General features: G+C 46.4%; 3 protein-coding genes across 8 annotated transcripts; 2 read left to right on the top strand and 1 right to left on the bottom strand.

Annotated features, from left to right (window-relative positions):
* Positions 1-469: 469 nt before the first annotated feature.
* Positions 470-6,316, top strand: LOC103696621. 6 transcript variants are annotated; one of them, XR_602433.4, is made up of 4 exons: positions 470-1,971; positions 5,505-5,552; positions 5,659-5,694; positions 5,831-6,069. XR_602433.4 is itself a non-coding variant. In XM_008778305.4 (3 exons), exon 1 carries the CDS (start codon positions 623-625, stop codon positions 1,964-1,966), a length of 1,344 nt encoding a protein of 447 aa, XP_008776527.2. In that variant the 5' UTR covers positions 470-622; the 3' UTR covers positions 1,967-1,976; positions 5,659-5,694; positions 5,831-6,069. The 6 variants fall into 6 exon arrangements, 3 of the variants coding, with proteins under 3 accessions (XP_008776527.2, XP_026656762.2, XP_008776526.2); XR_003383362.2 differs by having other exon boundaries at positions 470-1,976; XR_003383361.2 differs by lacking the exon at positions 5,505-5,552 and adding an exon at positions 6,139-6,316 and having other exon boundaries at positions 472-1,971; positions 5,831-5,930.
* A 1,951-nt stretch (positions 6,317-8,267) lies between these two features.
* LOC103696620 (ethylene-responsive transcription factor ERF011-like) lies at positions 8,268-9,964 on the top strand. The gene is made up of 2 exons (XM_026800963.2): positions 8,268-8,776; positions 9,087-9,964. Exon 2 carries the CDS (start codon positions 9,128-9,130, stop codon positions 9,635-9,637), a length of 510 nt encoding a protein of 169 aa, XP_026656764.2. The 5' UTR covers positions 8,268-8,776; positions 9,087-9,127; the 3' UTR covers positions 9,638-9,964.
* Positions 9,965-23,891: 13,927 nt separating this feature from the next.
* LOC120104617 lies at positions 23,892-24,812 on the bottom strand. The gene has a single exon (XM_039116062.1). The coding sequence runs from the start codon at positions 24,810-24,812 to the stop codon at positions 23,892-23,894; it is 921 nt and encodes a 306-aa protein (XP_038971990.1).
* Positions 24,813-25,695: the final 883 nt, after the last annotated feature.

Here is a 25,695-nt window from a genome sequence, read left to right as displayed (position 1 = left end):
CCCCACCCATGACCTTCATGATTTATTATATTATACTAATATTTTATTAATTTTTATTGTATTTTTGTGATCATGTTCTTATTTAAAAAAGAAAGTACATCATTAATAATCTCGCTATATTGTATTTAAAGATCATGTATATACAATACTTTTCTATTTCTAATTTATATATAAATTAGATCATGATCTTATTGTTTTATATAATATATTTTCTTACTATATCAATAATTATACATATGCAATTGAAATTTTGTATATTAATAGTATATCATAATATTATATCAACAAATTATTAAAAAAATTAATTAATTTTTTTTCCTCTATTATATTTTATTATATTTCAGTTATCTACTCTATTATATTTTTTAATATTTTATTCTAAAAATAATTTTACAAAAAAAAAAAAAAATTGCACCGCGTATATCGCGGGTTACAAACTGCTAACTAGTGGCTTACCGCATAAGAGGAAATACCTGGAAGAGGGAGAGAACCGGGGGAGCAAAATTGGTTAGCTTATCATCACGTGCTATGCACGTGCCCGATCGCTGGCATCTCCAAGCGGTAGGGATGAGCCGCGGAGGATAGCGAGCGAGCTGAACAGCCGCACCCGCCGCCGAGGAAGATGAATCCGATTGCCGCCATCGGCATCCCGCCGTTCAAACCACCTCCTCTCGTTCATCTCTGCCGCCCTGGCCCCGTCCTCCCCCTCGTCTCTCTTCCAGCCCCACTGCGACTGCGATTGCGATTGCGACCCCTTCGAGGGCCCATGCCCGTCCTCGCCTCCGCCCCCCAGCCCCCCTTCCGGGCCGCCTCGACGGCGGAGGTGGACATGATCCGCGGCCGCGACGGTATGTGGTCGGCGCGAACGGAGCAGAGGGTGGCGGTCCTGTGGGACCTGGACAACAAGCCCCCCCGGGGACCGCCCTACGAAGCCGCCGTCGCCCTCCGCCGCGTTGGGGAGCTATTCGGCCGCGTAGTCGACATCTCGGCCTACGCGAACCGCCACGCCTTCGCCCACCTCCCCCAGTGGGTGCTCGCCCAGCGCCGCGAGCGCCGCCGCCTGGACGCCCTGGAGCGCAAGGGCCTCGTCGTTCCCGACGAGACCTACGTCTGCGGCGTCTGCGGCCGCCGCTGCCGCACCCGACCGGACCTTAAGAAGCACTTCCGCCAGCTCCACGAGCGCGAGCGCCAGAAGAAGGTCGGCCGCATGCGCTCCCTCAAGGGAAAGAAGCGCCAGCGCTACCGGGAGCGCTTCATCGCCGGGAACCGCAAGTACGAGGAGGCCGCGCGCGAGCTGCTCACCCCCAAGACCGGGTACGGCCTCGCGTCGGAGCTCCGGCGGGCGGGGGTGCTCGTGCGGACGGTGGAGGACAAGCCCCAGGCGGCGGACTCCGCCCTCAAGCGGCAGCTGCAGCACTCCGTGGCGCGGGGGATCGACTGGCTCCTCCTCGTCTCCGACGACTCCGACTTCTCGGAGATGGTCCGGCGGGCCAGGGAGTCGGACCTCCGGACCGTGGTGGTCGGGGACGGGCGGACGGCGCTGGGCCGGCACGCCGACCTCTGGGTGCCGTGGGCCCGCGTGGAGAACGGCCAGGTCGGCGAGGAGATCCTGCGGTCTTGGCAGAGGAAGACTGGATCAGGATTCCCGACCATTGATGATTATGACGACGACGATTACGGATATAAATACGAATGCGAGGAGGAGGGGTTCTATTCGCCTGCTGTTTTTTACGAGGAAGATGGTGATTCTGGAGATTTGAATGAGGTGGTCGATAGGATTGCAGTTGATTATTCTGGGTTTGGTGGTGTCAAGATTTCGGCCTTTTCGGAGGAGGAGGCATGCAGCAGGGAGATTGTGGGAGAGGATTTTGGGGATGATAGCTTCCCAATCTTGGAGCCATCATTGCCGGGTGAGGACTTGGTTTTGGACAGTGTGGAAGAGGAGGAGGACGGCTACATTTATTAGCACAGGTTAGGTAATGAGTAATCGTAATTATATTTAAACTACTGAAGTTTTTCGTATTGTAGTTTCAGATACGCCTTAAGCTTAGAATGATATATATATATATATATATATATATATATATATATATATATATATATATATATATATATATGGAGTTTGTTGCGGAATGGTCATAATTTAAGCTTTCTAACCACAGAATGAAGAGATGATTGAATAACTAGATTGCATAGAGTTTTAACTTTTAAGCAAAGAGGTTTACCCATCCACCTTTTTGTATAATCATGGTTTGCATTACCTAAGTTTTTTTTCTAACTTCTGTTATTACGTAACTTTTATTAGAGCTCACCTTTATCATCATCAAGACTTGTTCCCTCACTTACTCTTGCTTCTTCTTGATGCTTCTAAGCACATAACTTTCCTTCATTACTTATTATATCCTTTGAACTAGTAATTGTTTACGGTTTATTGTTTTTATCTTTAGATAGTGGTAGCTTTCTCCTACCAATCAAATGGTATAAGCTAGAAACTTTACCACAGTTTGGGCTAAGACTAGGTCAGCAGTTGATTGTAAAGATCTTGCTTAGTTATTTTGTGGAGTCATCGCTTAAGTTGTTCTCATAGTTGGTTATATTTTTTTAGATGCGGTGAGACTTTTGTTTGCTGTCATAGGCTACAGAGGATTCTCTATAGTCACTGGATGCGAATTGCTGAGAACATCTTAGGATTTGGGCATGTTGATAATATTAGAAACCAAATATGAGGCAATGTTTGAAGGAAGAATGCAGCTAAAGGAGTGGGGAGGCCTAAATAAGTTTGTCCAACTCAATTATGAGTGACTAAAGGAAAACAAGCGCCGCCAAGCTTTATTAAGTTGCTTGTGGTAGGATTGGTTAAAACACCATATCCTGATCTTGAAAGCAGCCTTCCATGGATCTTTAACCCCATCAAAAGAACAGCAAAAAAAATCCAAAATTATTCCCCTATTGGGTGTTCTGGCATCAATCGATAGTTGTAATGCTAGAATTGATGGTAGGCCTAATTTTTCTTATTAAAAAGGACCATATTGCAAAGTATTATATCGCAAGAAGTTGATCAGTGTTGGCGTTTGGTGGTCAGAGGCCAACTCATTCACAGTAAGCCTCCAAAGTCATATTACTAAGCTTGGACAACCATTTTCTGGATTTTGGACTATGGAAGTTTAAAAGAAGTGCTGGATGGTTTAGATAGGTGTAGTGAATTTGCTGGAGCAATTAGCTTATGTGTATATTGCAATGGACTATGGCCCTCATACTTGGTGTATGCTTATTAGTCACATGAAGACATTTGTTAACATGAAATGCATATAGTTGGTGTATGCATAACTTGGATTGAATGTAGGTTGATTCCTCAGTACTTATTTTAATTTTCTTTTCAATCTAATCACTTGACAAGAACTTTGAGAGGAAAAAAGAACCCGTCTCTATTTCATCAACTTCTCCATCAACCATGGTTGATGAGTAGTTTCTAAATGTCTAAACACTAAGATAACAATAGTAAATATTTATGAACTCAAGGAGAAATAGGTTAGCTCATTCTTTATTGTATAAAATACAAGAATGCATATGAACAAACACATATAAGATGCCATGTCATATGTCCAGGTAGTAGTGCTTTTTTATTTTTTAAGGTCACTCAACTCAAGAGTAGTAAGCACAGCAATAAGGCTTTCTTACAACATGAGGTATACCTTATATTTGGCAATAATATGTTAAAACAGGCTTTATATTTTTCTTTCACCATAAAATATAGGAGCTTAAAATTTATTCATTATTAAATAGGTCTCCTAAGTCGAAACTATTATATCCATTTGTCTTATATCCGTTCATTCTCTTTCATGTTTGGAAACCCCCATATACACTTGAATATGTGCCCCCCTCCGAATCCTGCACATGCGATTTCCCATTTTGTTATACGTGAACCCTCTTTGCCTGCCCATTCCGCTAAAACTTAAAAGTTCCCACTAATTTGAAACATTTTAGATCTCAAACTCATTAGAGTTTTAGATAGAAATAAATTTAAATTTAACGATCCTATCATATCTATAGTTGTAGTGTTACCAAATCTTTCCTAGAGGAGTCCATTCCGTTATTTCTTTTTTTTTAATTAAAAAAAAGGAATATACATGCCCCTTTTTTCTTCCCCAAGCAAGTCATGCAGGAAAGATATTTAAATATAAACAAATGGTATTTAATTAAGATATGTGGGATTCCTCTAGCCATCTTTATCTTAAAAGACCATTAAGGTGATTTTCCCATCTTGTTTTGGGAACACACACACACACACAGAAATTTCTTGACCATGAGAAGGGAACAAAGGAGGAGAAAAAGGAAGTCTTAGACATGTGGTATAAAAGATTACAACAGTGAAAGAGTAATCCTTATTCTTTTCTATTTATTTTATGTTTTTCTCATCTGTTTTAAGATTTTATTTCATTGACACTTTTAGATTCAAAAATTTTGATATAGAAAAACAAGTGTTCTTTTAGTTTTTACATCAAGAAGGGAAGTGTTTTGTTAGTTTTGGTTATAGATTGTTGAAATTTCATTGCCTGCAAACATGAGACCTTATAAATGATCCGTATCCTATTATTTAACTTTTCATATAGTTTTTATGTTTTTATGACCTTAAACCTCTTTTATGCTATGCTTTGAATTTGCAGTTAGTAAAATTTTGGTTATTTGCATTGTTCTTCTTATCATATCTAGAGACCATGATTGTTCTTTGTTGTTGAGCTTAATCATCTTAAATAAAACAGGGTAGAAAGTTCCACCTTATAGCTCGAAAAAAAACACCCATTTATACTGAAAATAAAGAGTAAAATTTCTCTAATTTGCTCAGCTGTCCATCCATCTTCATTTTTTATGCTCACTATTCACTATATAAAAATTCTAGTTCTTTTGTTAGTGAATGAATCATGTTGGAATCTCTCATCTTCTTTCACTTTTTTTATCTATAAACAGATAAAGATCAACCTATCTGGTTATAAGGACTGTAAACTAGTAATTAATCGAAATAAGTGCCATAGCTCCTTTAATTACTATCAAGCACAGCATTATTTACATTTGCGTCTATATATAATGCAAAAGGTATATTATTAACTCTGATAATTTCTGTATTTTGTGTTGGCCACCCAGGAAAATAATCCTGGCTCTGCCCCTGATGCTTATGACTTGAGAATCATATAATACAGTTCAGTTGGTGATGCATTTTGTCTTTCTCAACGATCCATGGAATTCTTTTATTGGTTGCTAGTTTAGAGTAGTATGTGCTGGTAAGTAATTATAGAGTAAGATGACATGATCGGTCATGTGAAATTATGGAGCAGAAGAAAGAGTGAGCATATGAAAGAAATATCAGTAAAATAAACCTACAACCGGCATGGTCATTGTATATTCTTTGGGCTATGCCTAGTGCTATCATCTAAGTAGAATTGCGCCATTTATTTTTTCATGGTAGTTGATACTTTATGCCCTATAAATTGAATACTTGGATTTTACAGTATTCTATGCTCTGTTACATGGCAGTCAAAGAATTCATGAGAATCCTGGTATGTTTCTCGGTAGTCAATGTTTCTCTTTTCAGTTGTTCATTTTGGTTGATACTTGTCGAGACAAGCACTTCTCATAGATCTTTGCTATTTTTCTCTTGTATAGGTACACTCTTGAAAGGGGGTTCAGAATGATAGCCAGGTCTTTATTAGGAACAACATTATCATTCCATAGTTGTCTGCCTTAAATCTTCAGCACTGTCTGCTGATTCCTTGTAGTATCCTCGTCACTTGAATGTTTTCTTCTGATGTTGATATTATCTGATTGGCCTTATCAGGTAAAAGCATGATTTGGCTCCCATGGTACTAGCTGTTGCAGGAAAGTGCGGCAAGGTTTGAACTCAGCTGATGTAGATAGATGGCCTCAAACATGTTGAGGTAAGACCTCACCGCAATAATCAAAATAATTTGTCACGAGATCCATCCTATTCTTTTCTATTTTGAAGTTTATTTTATGGCTCTCAAAATAAGAGTGTCATAGGAGAGTGCTTCTTAAAAGCGATCTTTACTTGCATCATTGCCATGCTTTGCTTTTTCTTCCCCCACCCCCCGGCGATCAGAAAGTAAAAAAAATTATGTCTGTTAGGACTGGCATCCAGTGAGCTTGCAGGTAAGCCTCTATATTCATGGACGCCACATGGATCTGTAAAGGTGTATACCAAAATGTTTAAAGATCATGGCGATAAGAAGTGGAAGTTCACTAATCGGACCGTTGAGAGCGAGCCGCAGTTTGGTGCGCTATAATTTTATTTTCCTTCTCTTAAGGAAAGAAGTGCGCTTCTTCTCTTTTCCGCTCTCTCTCTCTCTCTCTCTCTCTCAAAGTGATGCTTATGAAGTTGTCAAGTGCGAATTTAACATGCGCCAGTAGGTTTGATCTATTTGGTAAACGGGCCTCTTTGTTGTGTTTATTTATTTACCGTCTTTCACATGGCCGACCTTGTTTCCTCTTTTGGGTGGTTCGAGCTGACTTATGGTCCTCAGGGACCGTTTACGTGTCGTCATGGTGGCTGATAAGGCGGTTTTAATAAATTGAAAAATATATCTTGTTTTGGAGAAAATAAAATATCTATTATTTGATTCGAGCAGAGGATCAAAATTCTAATGGCCGCCAAATTGATTAAAGTTAGCGACCTTTTAATATTTTAACTAAAAAATATATTTCCAAATCGTATTAGTAACAAATCCGGCACGCCAACGTGTAATGAATTTTGAACGAGGAATGGACCAAGGAAATCAACAATTCGAGAAATACACGTCAAACTGTTATTGGCGGGAGCTCAGCAAGTATTAGTCCAAGCTTAATACGACTGCCTCTAGCAGAAGAAGAGGCCATTGATACCCAAATCGGACCAAGTTATTTCGAGGTTGGTTCTAGGTCCGTAGTGGGTCTATTTGGTCCGGTTACAACCCTGGGCTGTGTGGATGGTTTTGTTGCCGGTCCCGTGGCAACCCCAAGCATAATTAGGGATACTAAAAATGACAAGGAAAAACTGCCAGAGCAGACTTACGGATAGAAGAGGTGTAGGAGGGGGCAACGATAATAAACAACAATAACACCACCGACAACTGGAGATTGCGTCATTGTTCTATTATTATTATTATTATTATTATTATTATTATTATTATTTGTGTGTGCTCCTCAAAAGTCTTCGCTGAATGAAAAGGTGGGATCAATTGAATAATAATGTTTGATCAACTTGATTACTGTACGTGGAGAGTCAGTTGGCATAGGAGAAAAACCAAAAGTATGATGATGTTCTCATGCACATCGTGTATCAACCTTTTTTATTTTTCCTTGAAGAAAAACATAAATGACCTAGAGAGTTGAGGGATGGCTTTCAGATTCAATTATTTTGGATCCTAATATATTTATTAATGCCGCCACCACCCCCACCTCCACCAGCGCAAAATGCACATGGATACGATCCTAACTCTGTATGGTAGGTATAAAAGGGCTGCATCTTTCTAGCCTCCCCGGTGCTGCCGCCATTAATTTACTCTGGTCCGAATCCCTCCCTCTCTCCACTAAGGAATCCTCAGTCCCCCACCGACCACACCATCACCCAGTGGAAGTAAAACCACCCACCGTCCAAGCCCTCCCAGGCCCGGGCCAGAGCCAGCCTCTTCCCAGCTGCCCCCCGTATTTATTACGTACCATCATGATCATTTTATATGCATCTCCATTAGGTCAATTGAATCTTGGAAGATAAGTTGTCGTTGATTATCAATTTATTATTAAAAATCAAAGAGGCCCGTCCAATCCATGGCACCGGTTGTCCGGCGCACCACGGTATCCCAACAGCACTGGTCCCGACGCAGCGAGCGATGCCCGAGTAGAAGAAGGTACGTCCCGTGCCGGCACCATCTGAAAGCTGCCAGGAGTTAAACGGCAGGCTATGGAACATCCGAACTCAAGCTGTCCGCATAGTAGTCTAGATGCCGGCGGAATTCAAGAAGCCAAAAGCACTGTGATATTATCGCCCCGTCTACCTTCCTTTCGTCTTCCATTCTCTCCTTATAATAGTTTATTTATTTATTATTAATTTATATAGAATGGGGAGGATGCAGTGGCTTCATATTCCTCGTTGCACTTCCATTATTAAATTTCCATTAAGATAAGACGACAACCATCGGTTGCCCCTCCTTTTCAGAAACCGAGTTCCCATCAACCAAAAAGAAAAAAACCAATAAAACCCCCACTTCCCGGCCTCTTTCCCTGCCCTTTTCTTTCTTCCGCCACTTGCTCCACGCGTGCCCGGTCAGCGCCCACGCATCCATCTCCTTCCTCCCCTCAACCCATCCCTGCTGCCCGATTCTCGTCCTTTTGCGAACCGGGAGGGGCCTGGTGCGGGCTTCCGTAGCCGAAGCGGAAACGTCCACGTCGGCAGCCGTCACGTGCAGGCGTGGCTCCACGTGGAGGGCGGCATCGCAAGCGATGACGAGATGTAGCCGCCCCCTTTCCCTTTCCTTTTTCTTCTATGTCGGTGGGAGAGCGGTTGGGGCTGGGATTCTCTCTCTCTCCACTTGCTCTACGTGGCCACCGCTGCAGCCGACATCCGACCTTTTGGTTTTGCGTGCTTTTTGATCTGATCTAGGAAATGCTGCGCCTGCTACAAATAAGCTTAACAAACGGCTCCAACTGCCTCGCCTCCTTTCGACAAACATGCCACGCGGCGCCACATCGCCTCCAAAGTTGGCAGTCTGTGACGAGTTCAAGTTATAAGGTTAGTCGGCATCATTTATTTCACGCAACGATGCTTTGGCCATTATTATTTAGTTATTGTAGGCCGTCCTCTCATCCTTTTCTATGTATCTATCTGTCCATCCATTCTTTTTTTTTTTAAAAAAAAAAACTATATAATTATGTACCAAAAAGGATAATATATCTATCCATGTATTAAATGTGTCATCTAGTCCGGACTTTGGAGTGGATATATAATTATCAGTCATCTAGTCCCGACAACTAATAAACCTTTTCAACCAATCCTAGCTTACATATACCAAATACTTGCTGGTTGTTGTGCATATAAATAGCAAGAGAGACAGAGAGACGGAGAGAGAGGGGGGGGATCGAGATGGAGGGCGGGTGCTGCTCCACGAGCGAGGAGACGAGAAAGCCGGCACCTGCGGCGGCGAGAAGGACCGCTTCCGCCGCGGCGGCAACGGCGGGGGCCGCGAAGGAGCGGCCGTATAGAGGAGTCCGGATGAGGAAGTGGGGGAAGTGGGTGGCGGAGATACGGGAGCCCAACAAGCGGTCCCGGATATGGCTGGGGTCCTACTCCACCCCCGTGGCGGCGGCCCGCGCATACGACACCGCCGTTTTCTACCTCCGGGGCCGCTCCGCCCGCCTCAACTTCCCCGAGGAGCTCGCCGCCGAGGAGGACTGCGAGGCCGCCGGGCGCATGTCGGCCGCGTCTATCCGGAAGAAGGCCACCGAGGTGGGGGCGAGGGTGGACGCTCTCCAGAGCTGCCTCCTCTCCCAGCGGCGGCAGCAGCAGCAGCAGCAGTCGAACCGTTCACCGCGCGCGCCCAAGCATCCGGATCTCAATCAGGAGCCAAGCCCCGAGAGTTCCGACGTGGATTGATGTGATCGACAAGGAGAAAACAGAGGTAGTTTAGCTTGCCTTGGCTTGGCTTAGGCCAAATCAATCATCGATCTCTCCTCGTGAGCAGAAGAAAAAAAAAAAGACCGTCGCCGGCTATGGCTGCACCCACGGAAGAGAAGAAGAAGAAGCTAGAAAGAAATTCACCGTCAAGAGAGTGATGGTTTTGGTTCTTGTTCTTGTTCGTTGTTTAGTTGTTTTCGCTTTATTTTATATATAAAAATTCGAGATGAGATGTTTGTTTCTTTATTTGTTTTTGTTTTTTCGTTTTGAGTTGTCGAATTAAGTGGAGGACTGGGGAAGAAAGTAGAGATGATCGGCCAAAGTTTGAGGTGCGCAGGCGTTAGAGAGAGCGGCAGATTGGGGCCAGCGGTGGGAATGGGCGGAGACAAGGTGTCGCTGTGGATGGCGTGCTTGTGCAGGATTAGGATTTAGGAGAAATTTTGAGTGGAAGACAAACGGAAGAAGCGCAGGGATTGGGGATTCGGACTCGATTCAATGAAAGGCATCGCAGTCAATTTGGCTTGTGAAGCGGCAACTCTGATTAAAAAAAAAGAAAAAGAAGAAAAGAGCTGGGTTTCTTGACCAGAGTCTTTTAGTTGTCACTGGCCTCTCGTCTGCTCTCATAGCCAACTTGATCAGAAACACGCCAGCTAGACATCCCGTCTCTTAACCACTCCGTGGGTCGAATTTAATGTTCGAGTTGCGAGTTTTGAGTTTGAGCGGCGGTGCCCCTTCTAACTTAGAGCGTATCCCCGGGGGGGGGGGGGGGGGGGGGAGGGGGGGGGGGAACGGTGGTGGGGCTCTGCCCCAACGGCGGTTTGGACGGCAGAGCAAAAGAAGCGAGGCTAAGACGCGCTGGGCCGCCTAAAGTGGCGGACCCTTCTGTCGCCCTTGGAGCTGAAAACGGATCGGTTACGATCAAATATTAATTATTTATATTTGTATATATATACATATTTTAATAAATATAGGTATATTTAGATTATTAAAATTAATATTTATAATTGTTTTCGAATATTAATATATTTATAATATAATTTTTTATTCAAATATGCATATTAATTAAATTTGGGCAAAATTTAATAATAAAAATTAGCAATAAAAACATGATGGCAAAAGAAGAACTCAATTAAAAAAAATATAATTTTAATAAGTATTTATTAATAATAAAAATTAATAATTTTATAAAAGATATACCGTTCAAAATTATTTTTGCCGTACACTGCTTATAGAGATTCTGAATCTATATATAGCTCTAGGATTTGGGATCTTTTGAAGGTCTAAATCGTGTTGTAACAAACTGGGATTGTAAAATAACTGTTGAGAAACGTGCTGTGACTGTCTAGAACCGTGCTGTGCCTGGCACGGGCTGTAATCATCTAGGATTGTTACAATCTGGTAAGAGGGCTCCGGTCAGTCTGGGATTGCTGTCGAGCTTCATTTGAGGTGTCACAGCACGGATCTAGATCTGTTTTTAGTTTGTTCGGTCCGGTTTTTATCTCGGTCAGAGTTGATCTGATTTGATTATAATCGAGGACTTAGCAGAGTGTATTTCGGACGTTGCGTCAGCTTTAAGCTTGGCATGTTATCGGGCTTATTTTCTGCCATATCAGGTTGAAAGATGTTTGTTGCCTTACGATATCTTCCCTCGTTAAGCGAGCTATTTGGACCTTCCTTGCGTAGAGGTCCAGAAGCAGGGCTCAGCCTTCTGAACGGGAATCCTGGTATGGGCATTAGCATGAGTGCTTGTTTTGGGCCGTTGCCTTCTGTACTGGATTTAATATCCTAGCACTAGGAGTTTTTAGTTTTAGCAGGTGGCCTTGTAATTTTGGACGGCGTCATCTACGCTGCCTTTCTTAAAAATAAATTCGATGGTGACTTTTATCGAAACTGAATCTCGTTCTTGGCCATGAATGTAGTTTTGGTTTAATTTTTGATGCAAGAAATGGAGCATGCATCAAGAAAGGAACTCTCAACCCCGTTAGCAATTCAAATTATCACATGAATCCGAGTCATGAAGCATCTCAGAACCATATCTTCTCGTTCGAGCATATCATGAATGCATGATTGATCCATCCGACCTATGTAAGACAATAAATAGTACACTATCATGTCATACTGTTGGTGGTCGATCGACATGGAAGAACAATAATTCCCCGCATATGGAACGAGAACCATGTGCTTCGTTTGTCCAAGGGCACTTCCCATCCAAGGAACGAAGGACCACGAATTCACAGATGAGCCAGCCCTGTATCCCGTTACAGCCAGGTTGCAAGCCCAACCCCCCCAAGTTCTAGCGGGGCAGAAAATTCACGGCCCAAACCGACCTTTCAACATTTGCATAAATAAATGGTCAAACATAACAATGCTAGAAAGCATTACGATCGAAAATCTATTTCCCGTTATTTATCTCCGCCTGAAACTTAACCATCATTTTTAGCAGATGCTCTTTTTTAATCAAGAAATCCTATCTCAAATCTGGATCAATAAATACTGTAGATGGAACTTCTGTCCGGGCAGATCGGCGGCTTTCTTGGTGGGCGTCGCCGCGTCCGCCAACCAAGAGGGAGAGTTGAAAGAGCGACAGCGGGAGGGGAAAGGGGCATCTGAATTTATGATCGATGATGCACGGAATCTCCCGTCTTCGACGCGTCTCCTCCTCCGCGGCCCCTTCGCTCCGGCAGCAGCAGCAGCAGAGGTCCTCCGCCGTTGCCAGGATCGGGGCCCCAGCAAGCAACTCCATCACGGCGCGCAGGCCATCTCTAATGCTCTTCTACAACTTATAATGTGTCGAGCATGGATGCGGAGGTCTCCGTGCTTGCCTGTGTGTCTGGGTGAAAGCATCACACCCCGGCGATGTTTCAACTCGCTCCTGCAACGGACTATCTATGGACATGTCATGTCATCCCACTCTTCCATCCTGAGGGTGCCCAAGGACAGGCAGCGAAGGACCTAAAACCATCTCATCTTGCTCCAACTTGAGGGATGGTGTAGAGAAGGAATGTGTTTCCCTATTAGTAATGCTCCTCATTTGTCATGTTGCCTTTTGTATTTATTCCCTATTAGCGCGTGCCGACCGACATTAAAAGCAGCAGTCTTGTAGCAACCAGGTGGCGGACTGGTTGGCTGGGCAGGCACTTCAAGGAGATATATTACTCCAGCAACAGGATTCAATCCCTCCAGATCTTGGTCGATTGCTAGCTGCGGTTGTTTTTGGAAAGATAAATATCACTCCTGTTACAGAGCACCGGTTTGTTCTATAGTAGGTGTCATTGTGTTGTGCATGTTTTTTTTTTTTTTTTTTCCTGAAGCAAGTATGCTGTAATGGGCCGGGGTGTGCTGTCATGGTGATATGTGCTGCAATTCTCATACCCCGTAACATCCATTCATTTGTAACATAGCTATCAGCTCCTCTTTTCTACCACACACACACGCACACGCACACAAAAAGGCTCTGCTCTTCTCCTGTTGTCTCAAGATATGCGAGGACAAGTTTTAGATCCATGAGAAGTTTTTGATTGAACTGTTCTTAACATGTCCTTTTTTTTTTTATGTGGTTCGATCTAGACTTGTACGTGTTAACTTCTGCCGGAAGTTGGCGTGTTAAACCAATTAAAGTCGACACCTGAAGCGACCTCTCGATATTTTGGAAGCAGTGAACTGCTCCTCCTAAGTCCTACCAGATTTGTCACTCGTCCTGCTGTTTTCCAGCCTACTTCTTACGTTACTAATGCTGCCACCGATGATCTCTCCAGCACTGCCCCCATGTCACGTTTATCTTCTTCCTGCGCTAATATTCTGAACCCGCCAGAGCGGACCATTTCTCTGCCACTGATTGTCATTTTCAGCAATCAATTGCCGAGTCCATACAATTCGTACGTGGGGACAAATTCCGGTGGGAACGTTAAGCATCTCCCTTGGACCAAACTCTTAGCTGATTGCTGACATGGATAGCACCATGGTTGGATTCCAGAGGGCTTGCTTAGGTAGGACACTTCGAATATGTTGACAAACTTTCCTCATTGTTGAAGGGGTTGCTCTTTTGCCGAGCGGTGGTGGGCGGCGAGATCACTGGTGGTAGGTGGTGATGATAGAGTTCATCAATGATGGTTGGTGATTATAGAGATTGAGGTAACATGAGCTAGCGATGTTGGACATCAAAGATGATGATGGACAGAGATGGGCGGCGAGATCACTGGTGGTAGATGGTGATAGCGTGAGGGATGTTGGACACAAAGATGACGGTGGACAGAGGTAGCAAGCACCGATGGCAGGGGATGACAGCGGGAATCATCAATAATAACGAGGGGTGGTGAAGAAATGGTTCCCTGCATGGATTCTATAAAAGATAAAAAGTATGGTTATCATTTTTCTGTAAAGCTTTTTATTTTTTTTTTAAATATTTAGAAGTGGACATATAGAGTTTTTTTTGGGAGAAGCAGACAAATACCTCCAAGCCCAACTACGTACACCAATGCGACGACATTTAAGAAATGGCAGCACGTAATTCCAAAATTAATAGGAGTACTAACGAGAGGCCTAATGAGTCCGGGTGGAGAGGATGAGGCGTCTCTTCCCACTGGTGGCCAAGCCTTGTACTAGGGTGGATGATGCTTTTCGATTTGGTTGAGGGGGAATGAATGGAGGAAGAAAGGGACGCTTCCTTCCTTTAGATACTTTTCTCTCCCATTTCCTCCGGAATACGGAAGAGGGAGCCACGTAATTAACAACAGGAGAACCGAACATGCATTTTAAGCCAACTCCACGCTTGAGTCCATATGAGCGCCAGGGAAAAAGATGTAATTTTCTCCTTTCTATTCAAATAAATAAAAAGAAAGAGAGTAATGCGGGGATAATAGCAAGCACAATAATACACCTTAATCAAAAGACTTGATTAAGGTTGTTGCTTCCTTAGCTCCTCTTTTTTTTTTTTTATTTCATGCATATGATATATTTCACTCTTTGACCAACGCATAAAGAAGTGCCCGCATCGAACATTCTCCTGGCGGGGCGGGGGCCCAGTTGGGGGCTGCTACGCGGGGGTGGGCAAAAGTGGAAGGAGAGAAGGAGAAAAAGAGTCTGAGTCGTAGAAAGAGGGTGCTCCCTTTTTATGGAGATTTGTGTGAGGGATAAAGGGGAGAGAAAATGAGCCGAAGGTCGACCATTGAGCCCTCTTAGGCCCTGTTTGGAGGAGCTTTTGGAGGACCAAAAAGTACTTTCTGGCCCTCCAAAAGTACTTTTAGATAAAAAATGGTGTTTGATAAAATTTTGGAAAGCTGTTCAACTTTTGCAGGAAGATGAAAACAGCTTTTGAGGAAAAACTCTAATTTGGAGCTTTTCGAAAACGCTGTTTTCAGCTTTGTCGGAAAGCTATTTTTTGGACCAAAATACCTCCATTTAAATCACACTTTTTCCCCCAAAACTCTCATCCCGTCTCTTCTTCTCTCACCGATCCTCTCCCTCTCCCTCTCTATCTTCTTCTTCCTCTCAACGCCGCCTCTGTTCCTTCTTCCTCTTTTTTTTTTCTTTTTTTTTTTGTTTTGGGAGCTCGTGGCTACCTACGGTGGCAGCCACCATGCCAGCCACCACCCATGGCCGGCGACCCCTCTATATTTCAATAAAATAAATAAATAAATAAATAAAAAGAAAAATAATGAGTGAGTGGCAAATAATATGATCTAAATAAATAAATAAATAAAAATAAATATTAGTAATTATTTAACCAATTTTATCACCTAGCTAGAAAAATTGTTAGAGAGATAAATGGTCATTAAAAGGATGAAAAATTAATTTACACTAATAATTATAATATTTTATATATTTATTATTGTATTATACTATAAATATAATATTATATTACATTATATCATAATACATTGATATGTTATGTTAAATAATTTAATATTAGATTAAATTATTATTCTATAATTCATAATGTTATAGTACTATATTATAATAATATTATATTACATTATATTAATATTATACTATATCATATATTTATGTATTAATACATATTATATTTTATTATGCTCTATTATATAATACTGGTAATTTTTTTTATGGTCATTTTGTCACACAAAAGTACTTTTTCAATTTGTTTACCAAACACATGTTAAAGTGCTACAACACTTTAAAAATGTAGTTACCAAACCGCAAACTGATTTTTATAAATGCTCTACTTCAGACAGCTCTACTTTCAAAAGCTCTACTATTAACAGCTCCCCCAAATAGGGCCTTAGCAGTGAGGAAGGCTACTTGTTTTTAGTTGGGCTTCCAGGTGGAATGGAGGATATTAAAGGAGCGATTTTGAGGGGAGTGAAAAGAAGGATCATTGCAACAAGAATTCCATGAGCGGGGGGGTGGCGAGGGTGGCAGCGGCGCGAAGGTCTAGTGTCGTGGGTTCACTTTGCCCATTGCTGGGAATCCCATGTTTGGTGTGCCTTCGGCCCCTTCCATTGCCTTTATTGACAGCATCAATTTTTTTTTTTTTACAACAAAAAGGAGAAGAAGTTGGAATTTGATTCGCATATGGGGCTTTCTTTTCCTTCTTAGCAAACCATCATGTCTGATTTACGCTTCCCCATTTGTGTGCAGGGATTGTTTGTGGATCTACACCAAGTCTAGGAAAAGAAACCGGGTTCTGGTGCCTTGGATTGTTTTCTTTGTTGACTAGATGCCATTAAATAACATCCCGTAACTGCTGTTTCATGCAGTTGGTCTAATTTGTAGATGGATTCGACACTACTCAAGCCACGACTCAACTTCTTCCTCTCCCTTATCCTCTATGTAATCTATTGGTTCATCTATTGTTTTCCTCAGTAAGGGTTTTTCATTTATATATTGCCTTCCGTACTCTGAGCGTTTCTTCACATAGCATAGGACCGATCAGCCATCAAGTTTCATGAGGTGGATGTTGATATAAATTTTAATCTGGAGGACTATGAGGATGACATGAAATAGGTGCGAGTGTGACAGGATGGTGATTCAATGAAATACAATCCTCTCTCTCTCTGATTTTCTTTTTCTTTCCTTTTTTTAAGAGAAAGCAAATTCAATCTAGTGCCGCCATTTTTTCCATTCTACAATATTGTCGTTGTGACAACTCAATTTGCCATGAGCTAATGGGCCAGTTTGAAGAGGCTCGGACCCATTGGATTGCGCTTGCGTTGCATGTCTAAAAAAAAGCATATACTATACTATACTAGTATATACAACACTATAGTAGTACATACTATACTATGCTAGTATATACTATACTATACTATATACCAGTATATACCGTATTATACTAGACTGTACTATACTATAATAATATGCTATACTATACTATAATAATACACTATACTATACTATATTATGTACTATTTTATACTATAGTATCCACTATACAATACTAGCATACTCTAAACTTTGAGCACTCGACTTTGCTCTTCGCCGCAGAGCTAGATACCACTACTTTCTCTCATAGAAAGCATCACGTAGCTTTGATACCACTTTTCACAAGCCGCTAGATATATGTCGTAGTAGTTTACCCTAGGACCTGGTACATTACTATTATAGGATGGAGAGAGAGTGTAGGATGCTAATTTGCGGATGCTTACAAATGAGCCTCCCATATCTTTTTATAGACGAGAGAGTTTCTAGACTTGAATCTTGTTAAAGTCCGGGACTTAACTCTTCCTGAAATCCAAAGAGTATTTTGGTCTTTTGTCTTGAAGAGAATCTTTATTATTGATGTCGCTTTAGCTGCTTACTGTATCCATCTAGAGAATCTTTTGCTGTAGATGTCGCTTCAATTTTTTTTTTTGCTGAAACGGATGTATCATACATAGCAGGTACGAATACACCCAAAGAAATCAAAAAATAATAAGTTTTGAAATGCACCGGCTAGTCCCCTCTCCCCCAGCCATAAGGTCTCCCCAGATTGGCTAACGACTTAGGAAGTTACTCAATCAGTTGCCTCGTTAGCTTTTCGATACACTTGTTTGGCTTGCTGGGCTATCCCGCCCCTCACCATCTTCCGAATATCCTTAAGAAGCGGATGGTAATTACCAACTCCTCTCACACTCTGTTGGATCTATCCAATGACAGTAGTCGAGTCGCCCTCAAGCATTAAAGTATTGGCCCGCAACACATGCGAGACATACCTTAGGCCGGTCCAGGCAGCCCTCAACTCTGCCCTCGGGATAGAGGTATCGAAAATTGGCAACCACTAACCGCAATCACCCTAGAGTTTGGACCCCTAATGACGAAGCCGGCTTCTCCCTTGCTACCGCCATCAAGTACATATCCGCCAAAATTAACCTTCAGAAAGCTTGGGGGTAGGGGCTTCGAGGTAAAGAACACCGGATGAGACGCTCTACGAGCAAGATAGGAGCCTTAAATGTTTCGAGCTGGCAAGGTACCATTCAACAGATGTGACTGTGGACAGTCGCTTCAGTTCTTTTACTGTGGACGTCTGGAGAATTTTTACTGGAGATGTCAATTTAGTTCTTTTAGTGTGGACATCCTTTGCTGTAGGATTCTTTAGTTTTTTACTAAAGACTTCTGAAACCATTATACCTTAGGAGGTTTTCTTTTGATTTGATTGATTGAATTTTTTTTAATCTCTGAACCTCAAATTATATTTTGGAAGGTTTTTCTTGCCGGACGGACCAACAACTTCTACATCTTCTTGTTTGAGGGGTGAATAATATGTCACCCTTAGTGGTGAAGAAGACAGGTTGTGTTCTTCATTGTTTGCTTATGTTGACATTGCTATTGTTGGGCTTTGACGGTACATATTTCCATATACTGTATCAAGGGGTTGAGGAGATTTTTGAATCACTTTTGAGCATGGTTATGTATATTTCCAACACTCCTTTTTTTGCTCCGTCCGTGAAGCATAAGAATTTTTTTTTTTTTTTTTGGTTAAAACGGCAATTCATATAGCTCTAACTTGAGTACATCCTGCCAAATCAGAAAAAAGCAAAAGATACAGATCAGGCGGGAGTTCTGCCGTGGATGACCAACATAACTCCCCAGAATGCCGTGCAGCATAGGAGGCGACCCAGTCTGCTGCCCTGTTCGCCTCCCGGAAAACATGTACTGCCTGAAACTCCTCCATCGCCATAGCCAGCCTGCGGGTCTCCCGAATAAGTGGGTGGCCATCTCCATATCTATCCGCCCCCCGGATCCAATCTATAACAATAGAAGAGTCCCCCTCAAGAAACACCCGCCCGGCCCCGAGCACCCGCCTCACGTAGGAAACACCGGCCCATGCTGCCCATAGCTCTGCTCCCACAACCGAGAGCCCTGTCGAGCCCCGGCCACCCGCCGCAATCAACCTCCCATGGTGGTCTCTGATAACAAAACCGACTCCTCCTGACCTCCCATTCCTCGCCACACTGCCATCGAAATTCACTTTGAGATAACCAGGGGGTGGGGTACCCAAGAAACCACCGCAAAACTCGGCGCTGAAACAGCACTACGGATACCCCAGATGTCCCTAGTTGGCCCAAGTGAAGACGAGGCCATGCAGGAGAGGACCTCCTCCGCCTGAAGCACCGCTCTCTCCACCACCATCATCGCCGAGAGCCTCCTACCCTCAAACAGACGAGCGTTCCGGTCCAACCAAATATGGTAGGCCAGATACGCTCTAAGTATCCCTGCCTCTGCGAACATAGGGCTCCGTACCGAGGCTCGCAGCAAGTGCAACAAATCCTGTGCCGTCTCTACCGAGTGATGAATAGGAACAGGAGAGCGCCTCCAAATCTCCCTAGCCCTATGGCAGTGTAGTAGAACATGTCGAATAGTCTCCTCTGTATCCGAACACACCTCGCACTCCTGAGGAACCCGAACACCCCGCCTGACTAGTATACTCCTGGTAGGGAGGCAGCCCCAAGCCACCTTCCATAAAAACAGCGCAACCCTCGGGTGAATCCTCATCCGCCAGATCCAACCTCCCTCAATCACTCTCGCTGGCTCCCCCCGAACAAAGCCTGAAGGTCCCTGGCTCGCACCTGTGATCGGCTCGACGGCGCCCAGACCAACCTGTCGGTCTCCCCCTGAACTGGCACCGGGAGGCCCAAAATCGTCTCAGCCAACTGAGCCCCAAATGCCTCTCGGATCAATCCCTCCCTCCACCTGCCCTCCTCTGAGTCCAACAGGTCGCTAACCCTCCGGCCTGCTAATCGCACCGTGTCCACCATGGTCGGCATGCGGCTGATCGGCACTGCAGTCACCCAACAGTCCTCCAATATATCAATGGAGCATCCATCACCAATCGCCCATCTGATCTCCGAAAGGACCACCCCAGCTCTGGCACACATCTCCCTCCACACCGGGGAGTGAGAACGGGCCGCTCGCACTCCGGGCACCAGAACGCCATACTTGGCCCTCATCAGTGAGGACCACAAACTATCGGGCTCCATAACAAATCTAGCTACATGGCGTGCCGCTAGAGCCTCCCTCCGCACCAACAGGGACTGCACCCCTAGACCACCACATCTGGTAGGCTGGCACACCACCTCCCATGCCAGCAAATGAATACCACCTCTACCACCTTGCCTACCCCAAATAAAGTTCCTAACCAGCTGCTCAATATTCCTCAAGGTCGACACTGGAATAATAGAATGGGAAAGTAAATAAACAGGGATCGAGGAGAGAACTGACCTAACCAGGGTAATCCTCCCCATCATAGATAGAGAGCGCATCTGCCAACCCTCCATCCTCTGCCTAATGCTGGTCTCCAGATAGGAACAGTCACTCCCACGCAAGCGCCGGCCAGAGAGCGGGACCCCCAAGTATCTCATCGTGCCATCCTGCTCACCTATCCCCAAGATCTCCCTAATAGAATGTCTCATCTCCTGTCTGGTCGACGGGCTAAAGCACACAGCAGATTTCGAAAAGTTGACCCTCTGACCAGACATAGCACAATAGTCCTGAAGGACTCTAGTAAGAACCAGAGCATCTCGGCAAGTCGCACGGGCTAGCAGCAAACAATCATCCGCAAAGAGCAAATGTGAGATCGATGGGGCATCCAGCGCGGGCCTGTAAATCTCCAGCTCCTGGGCGAGCACAACCTGATGCAGAGCTCTGGATAGTGCATCCGCACATAGAATAAACAGATAAGGGGATAAGGGACACCCCTGTCGTAGCCCTCCCGTAGACACAAAATAGCTAGAAGGCGTGCCATTCACCAAGATGGCAAAAGAAGGAGTCCTGACACAACCCATGATCCACTGAATCCACACCCCAGGAAAACCAAACCCCAGCAGAGACTGATATAGAAACTCCCATCGCATCCTATCATAGGCCCGCTCCATATCTAGCTTGACTCCCATCAAGCTCCTCCTCATCGGAGCCCTCTCCAAATCAAATATGAACTCCTGGGCTATCATCACATTGTCGGATATACTCCGACCACCTATGAAAGCATCCTGCTCCGGACTGATCAAACTCGGCAGAACATCCCGCAACCTGACGGCAAGAATCTTCGCCGTAGCCTTGTACAAAGTGGTACAGAGGCTAATCGGTCGAAAGTGACCCGGCTCAGAGGCATCCTGCCGTTTCGGTATCGGGGTAATGAAAGTCCGCTGCCAATCCGAGGACATCACTGCTGAAGTAAAAAACTGCTGTATGGCCGCCGTCACATCCTGTCCCACTATCCTCCAGTACCTCCGAAAGAAGAGCGGTGGAAAGCCATCCGGCCCTGGCGCCTTGTCCCCCTCAAGAGACCAAACCGCCCCCCGAATCTCCTCCACCGAGACCGGCCTAGTCAGCTCAGCAGCCTCCTCCCCCGACACCCTCACTCCCGGTACCGGCGGCTCCACTCGGCCCCCCTCTCCCCTCTGCTCCGTCCACCTCGCTCTGAAGAAGCACTCAACAATCCTCCGGATAACCACCGGGTCATCTGATACCTGGCCGTCCTCACCCCTGATAGATCTGATCCTGTTCTGGTTCCTCCTAATCACCGTAGACTGGTGAAAGAACTTTGTATTTCGGTCCCCCTCCAAAATCCACTGTACCCTGGACTTCTGTCTCCATAGTGTATCCTGCTGTCTGAGAAGGGAGTCATGCAATGCCAAGTGAGATCTATGCTCCCCCATCAGAACCTCCGATAATCCTCCCATCTGTGCCTCCTGAACCTGAAGTCTGGAAATGGCCTCCTCTTCTTCCTCTGCCCTCCTAAAGATGTTCCCCACTTCCTCCCGATTCCACCTTCTCAACCTCCGCCTAGTCAACTCCAACCTTCGGGATACCCGATACATAGCATCGCCCCTAACCGGGGAACACCACGCCTCCCTCACCATCTCCCAAGAACGTGGATAGCTAAGCCAGAACTTCTCAAATCTGAAAGGGGGGCGAACTGGGGTGTATATCTCAGTACTCACCAGCAATGGATGATGATCCGAGGCAATCCTCGGCAGATGTCTGACATGATGGTCCGGAAAGCACTGAACCCACCCGGCTGTAGCACAAGCTCTGTCCAATCTCTCCCATACTCGGGCCCGCCCCTGCTGATTGTTACACCATGTATACCTAGGCCCTGAGAAGCCCAAGTCAATCAAACCATTGGCAGTAAGAAAATCCTGGAACTCCTTGATCTTCCTGTTGAGAGTAAAAGGGTTCTCCCCCAACTTTTCCGAAGCATCCACAATACAATTGAAATCTCCTGCTACTAACATAGGGTGACCATGACTTATCAGTCGCGTAGCCTCCTCCCATAGTGTCCTCCTGACCCTATAATCAGTACTGGCATAAACTGCTGAGAGAACCCAAGGACGCCTGTTACCCTCTGAGATCACCAAGATCACCTCTTGAGAGCAAACATTAAAACACCCCAATGTACATCGACCCAAATCCCATGTGACGATGATCCCTCCCGACAATCCTTGAGAATCCACAGCATAGAAGCCCCACGCTCGCGGGATCACCCTTCTCACCTTCTGCAAACTACTGCCACAAAGTCGAGACTCTAATAGCACACAAATATCCGGGTTGTGCTGTTGCACCAACCGACGAAAAGCCGGAGCAAAGGAGGGTTTCCCCGCCCCCCGGCAGTTCCATAGTAGGATCTTCATAAAGCACCCAATGGTCCCGCACAACTCCCAACACCGGAGCTGTGGCTACCCCCTGCATCCTCATCCATGCACTCTACACCTCCTAGTGAGTCACTTCGCATTCCCTTAGCCGAAGCCATAAGCTGAGCTAGAATTTGAGGATGCTGACTGTTGCCCTGTGCCATATGGCACAAACCGTCCACCGACCCCGTGCCAATTGTGCCAGTCTCCCCCCCCTTCCCTACACATTCAGAGAGGTCCTTCCCTCCGCCGCTTTTTAGAGCCAGCTCCCCAGCATCAGAGGCCACTATTTTCCCCTTCACCTTTGAAGCTTCTGGTTCACTGTACACCCGTGCCATTTGGCACGGACTGTTCCCCTTCAAAGCCGATGTCACCTGCCCATCCGAGCCACTCCCAGTACCACTAACAACATCGGTCGACACCGTCAGCAACTCCCCCGAAGCCATCGTCTGCGACGCCGTCCGGCCAAGCTCCGTCAGGTCCGCCGCCAGCGACAACGAACGCGCCAGACGGCCACCTGTGCTCGCGGCCGGCTCCAGCCGCACGTCACCGCCCGCCGATTGCTGGTCCACCCGGGGAGGTTGTTCACCAACAGGCGCGAGGGGCGAAGGTGAGCTCCGACTCCTCTGCCGGAAGAACACCGCCGGCCTCCGGCCCTTCACCTGGACAGGAGTCTTCCCCTCACCCGAGGTCGTCGAGTCGCCCGTAGACAGGCCAGCGCCCACAGCTCTCCTGGGCGGGCTTCTAAAGCGCTTCATCGGACTCTGAGTCGGGCCCCCCAGTCGAAGGCCCCCACTGGCGTTGGGCCGCTCTTCAAGCCGGCCCACACACGGAGCCACCCGGCCCGAGTCCTGAGTCAACTCAGCATCCGACCTGGAACCCGCACCAGGTTGACTCGGTCCACCCATCGGCCGGCTCGCACCCGCCTCCGACACGTCTTTCTCCGGCGTCCTCCGACGAGCCACCTTGGATGGCTTCTGCCACCCTTCAAGGTCGATCGGAGAGGTCGGCCCGTCCCCCGGCCGGCTCGGACTGGCCCCGGACGCCGCTGGCCCCGCCGTCTTCCCAGCATCAGGACGCGGGGACTCCTTCTTCCGGAACGCCGGCGGGGTTGGCCCAATCCGATTCGTCACCAACCATGGACCAAAGGCCCCTGCCTCCCGGGGTCATTCCCTCCCTGTCTCCGCTTGCTTAGGCGTCTCCGAGGCGTCAATCCCATCACGGACCTCCTCAGACCCACCACTTACCTCCTCCGGATTCAACCTCCCCTCCGCCGGAGGCACAAACACACATCCCACCGCCGAATGGCCTACTCGTCCACATTTAGCGCACGGCACTGGCAGGTTTTCATAAACAAAACCCTGCCAGAAAGGGGCCCCTCCATCCGCCGAGCTCCCCCGCACCCATGTTCCGGGCACAAGCGGAGCAGAGGCGTCGAGTTCCACCTTCTCCCTGGCGAAGCCATACCTCCGCCTCTGCTCTGTGAAGCCATCCAGCGCCAAGGGGGTACCGGCCCTCGCCGCCACCCTGAAGATCGCTTCCTTCTTCCAGAAATCCATCGGCAGACTGGGGAGCCGTAACCAGACAACCACCCGCCCGAAACACCCGGGCTTCGGAACAAAGCTGGGCCGCCACCGGTCCATGGCGAGCACCTGTCCCGCCACCATCCACGGACCATTCCGCATCGCGGCTTCCCGGTCGTTCTCGTTGGCGAACCTGATGGCAATGACCCCCTCCGACAGGGTGAAGCACTCGGCGTCATAATCCAGCTTCCCGGCTCGCCGTATCTCCTTCACCACCCAATCGGCCGGTATGCTCCTACCCAGGCTCCTCACGAGTACAGTGGTACTCCTCCATTCAGACCGCACCTCCTCCAACTCTTCTTCCGGCACCTCGACGACCTCCGGGAACCGGTTCTGCAGCTCCTCCAGCTCACGTGAAGGGGTCCGGTGGCAGGTCCATACCGGAGGCCTCGGAACGCCTTTCGTCACATCAGCCCACGACGGACGCTTGGCCGCAATCCCACTAGATGGCTTCCTCTGTGCTCCCCCCTTCCCCAGCGCCGGCGTCCCCCCAGCTTCGGCCATAACACCCCGCCGGCAGGTGTTTGGCGAAATGCTCGAAAGATCACCCCCCAACACAAATCTCAAAGCACCCGCTCACCCGTCCGAGCCAGGTTCAGTTCTCCCTTCAACCTTTTTTTTGGAATGCAGATAGAGGAGAAAACGAAATTCAGGGATAGAAATAGGAATAATGAACTATTTCAGTAGAGTACGGGTTTGGCTGCCTGCCGTGCTGGGTAAAACAAAGAGCCGGTTAACAGCTCTGCTTGCGTAAAGCAAAGGGCAGTAATTCGAACGAAACCATAAATGATGCGTCGTGTGGTGGGCTAGGCCCCACCATTCTCCAGTCGTTGGTAAGGAAGGGAAATGCAAAAGGCTTCTTGAGCGCCCATGGCACCAAACAGAAGCGGCTCGCAGGCTGGCCGTCCGGCTCTTTCCTTCTTTTCACGTGCTCGTTATGGCTTGGGTCACCGTCTCCACTCCGCGTGTAGGGCTCTCTCGTTCGTCCTCTCGCGCTAGGTTACATAAATTCAGGTTAGCGGGGCCCTCGCACTACTGTTCACGGACCATTTTCCCCTTCGTCTCTGGTCCCCAGGTTGGGTCCGCTCCCGGGTCACACAAACATGGGAGGGACAGAACAATCTGAGAGTCCGTCGTCCTTCCTCAGGGCAGGCAGGCCAGTGGACGGACGGCCTTCCTCAGGATCTGAATCGATGAGATCGGTCATCCGCCCGAAGCAGTCAATCACCAAAGAATAACCTCTCCAAGAACGACATAACGTATGTGCTGTTCGTTTCCGCACATAAACTTGGGAGATCGAAGGGAAGCACATCATCTCTTGGCTGGCTCCAGCAACATTAAAAGGCGATCCCCCCCCCCCCCCCCCCCCAAAAAAAAAATCAAGCTC

Source organism: Phoenix dactylifera, unplaced genomic scaffold, assembly GCF_009389715.1.
Source record: "Phoenix dactylifera cultivar Barhee BC4 unplaced genomic scaffold, palm_55x_up_171113_PBpolish2nd_filt_p 000046F, whole genome shotgun sequence".
NCBI classification, from domain to species: Eukaryota; Viridiplantae; Streptophyta; class Magnoliopsida; order Arecales; family Arecaceae; genus Phoenix; species Phoenix dactylifera.
This window is presented reverse-complemented; position numbering and strand designations above follow the sequence as displayed.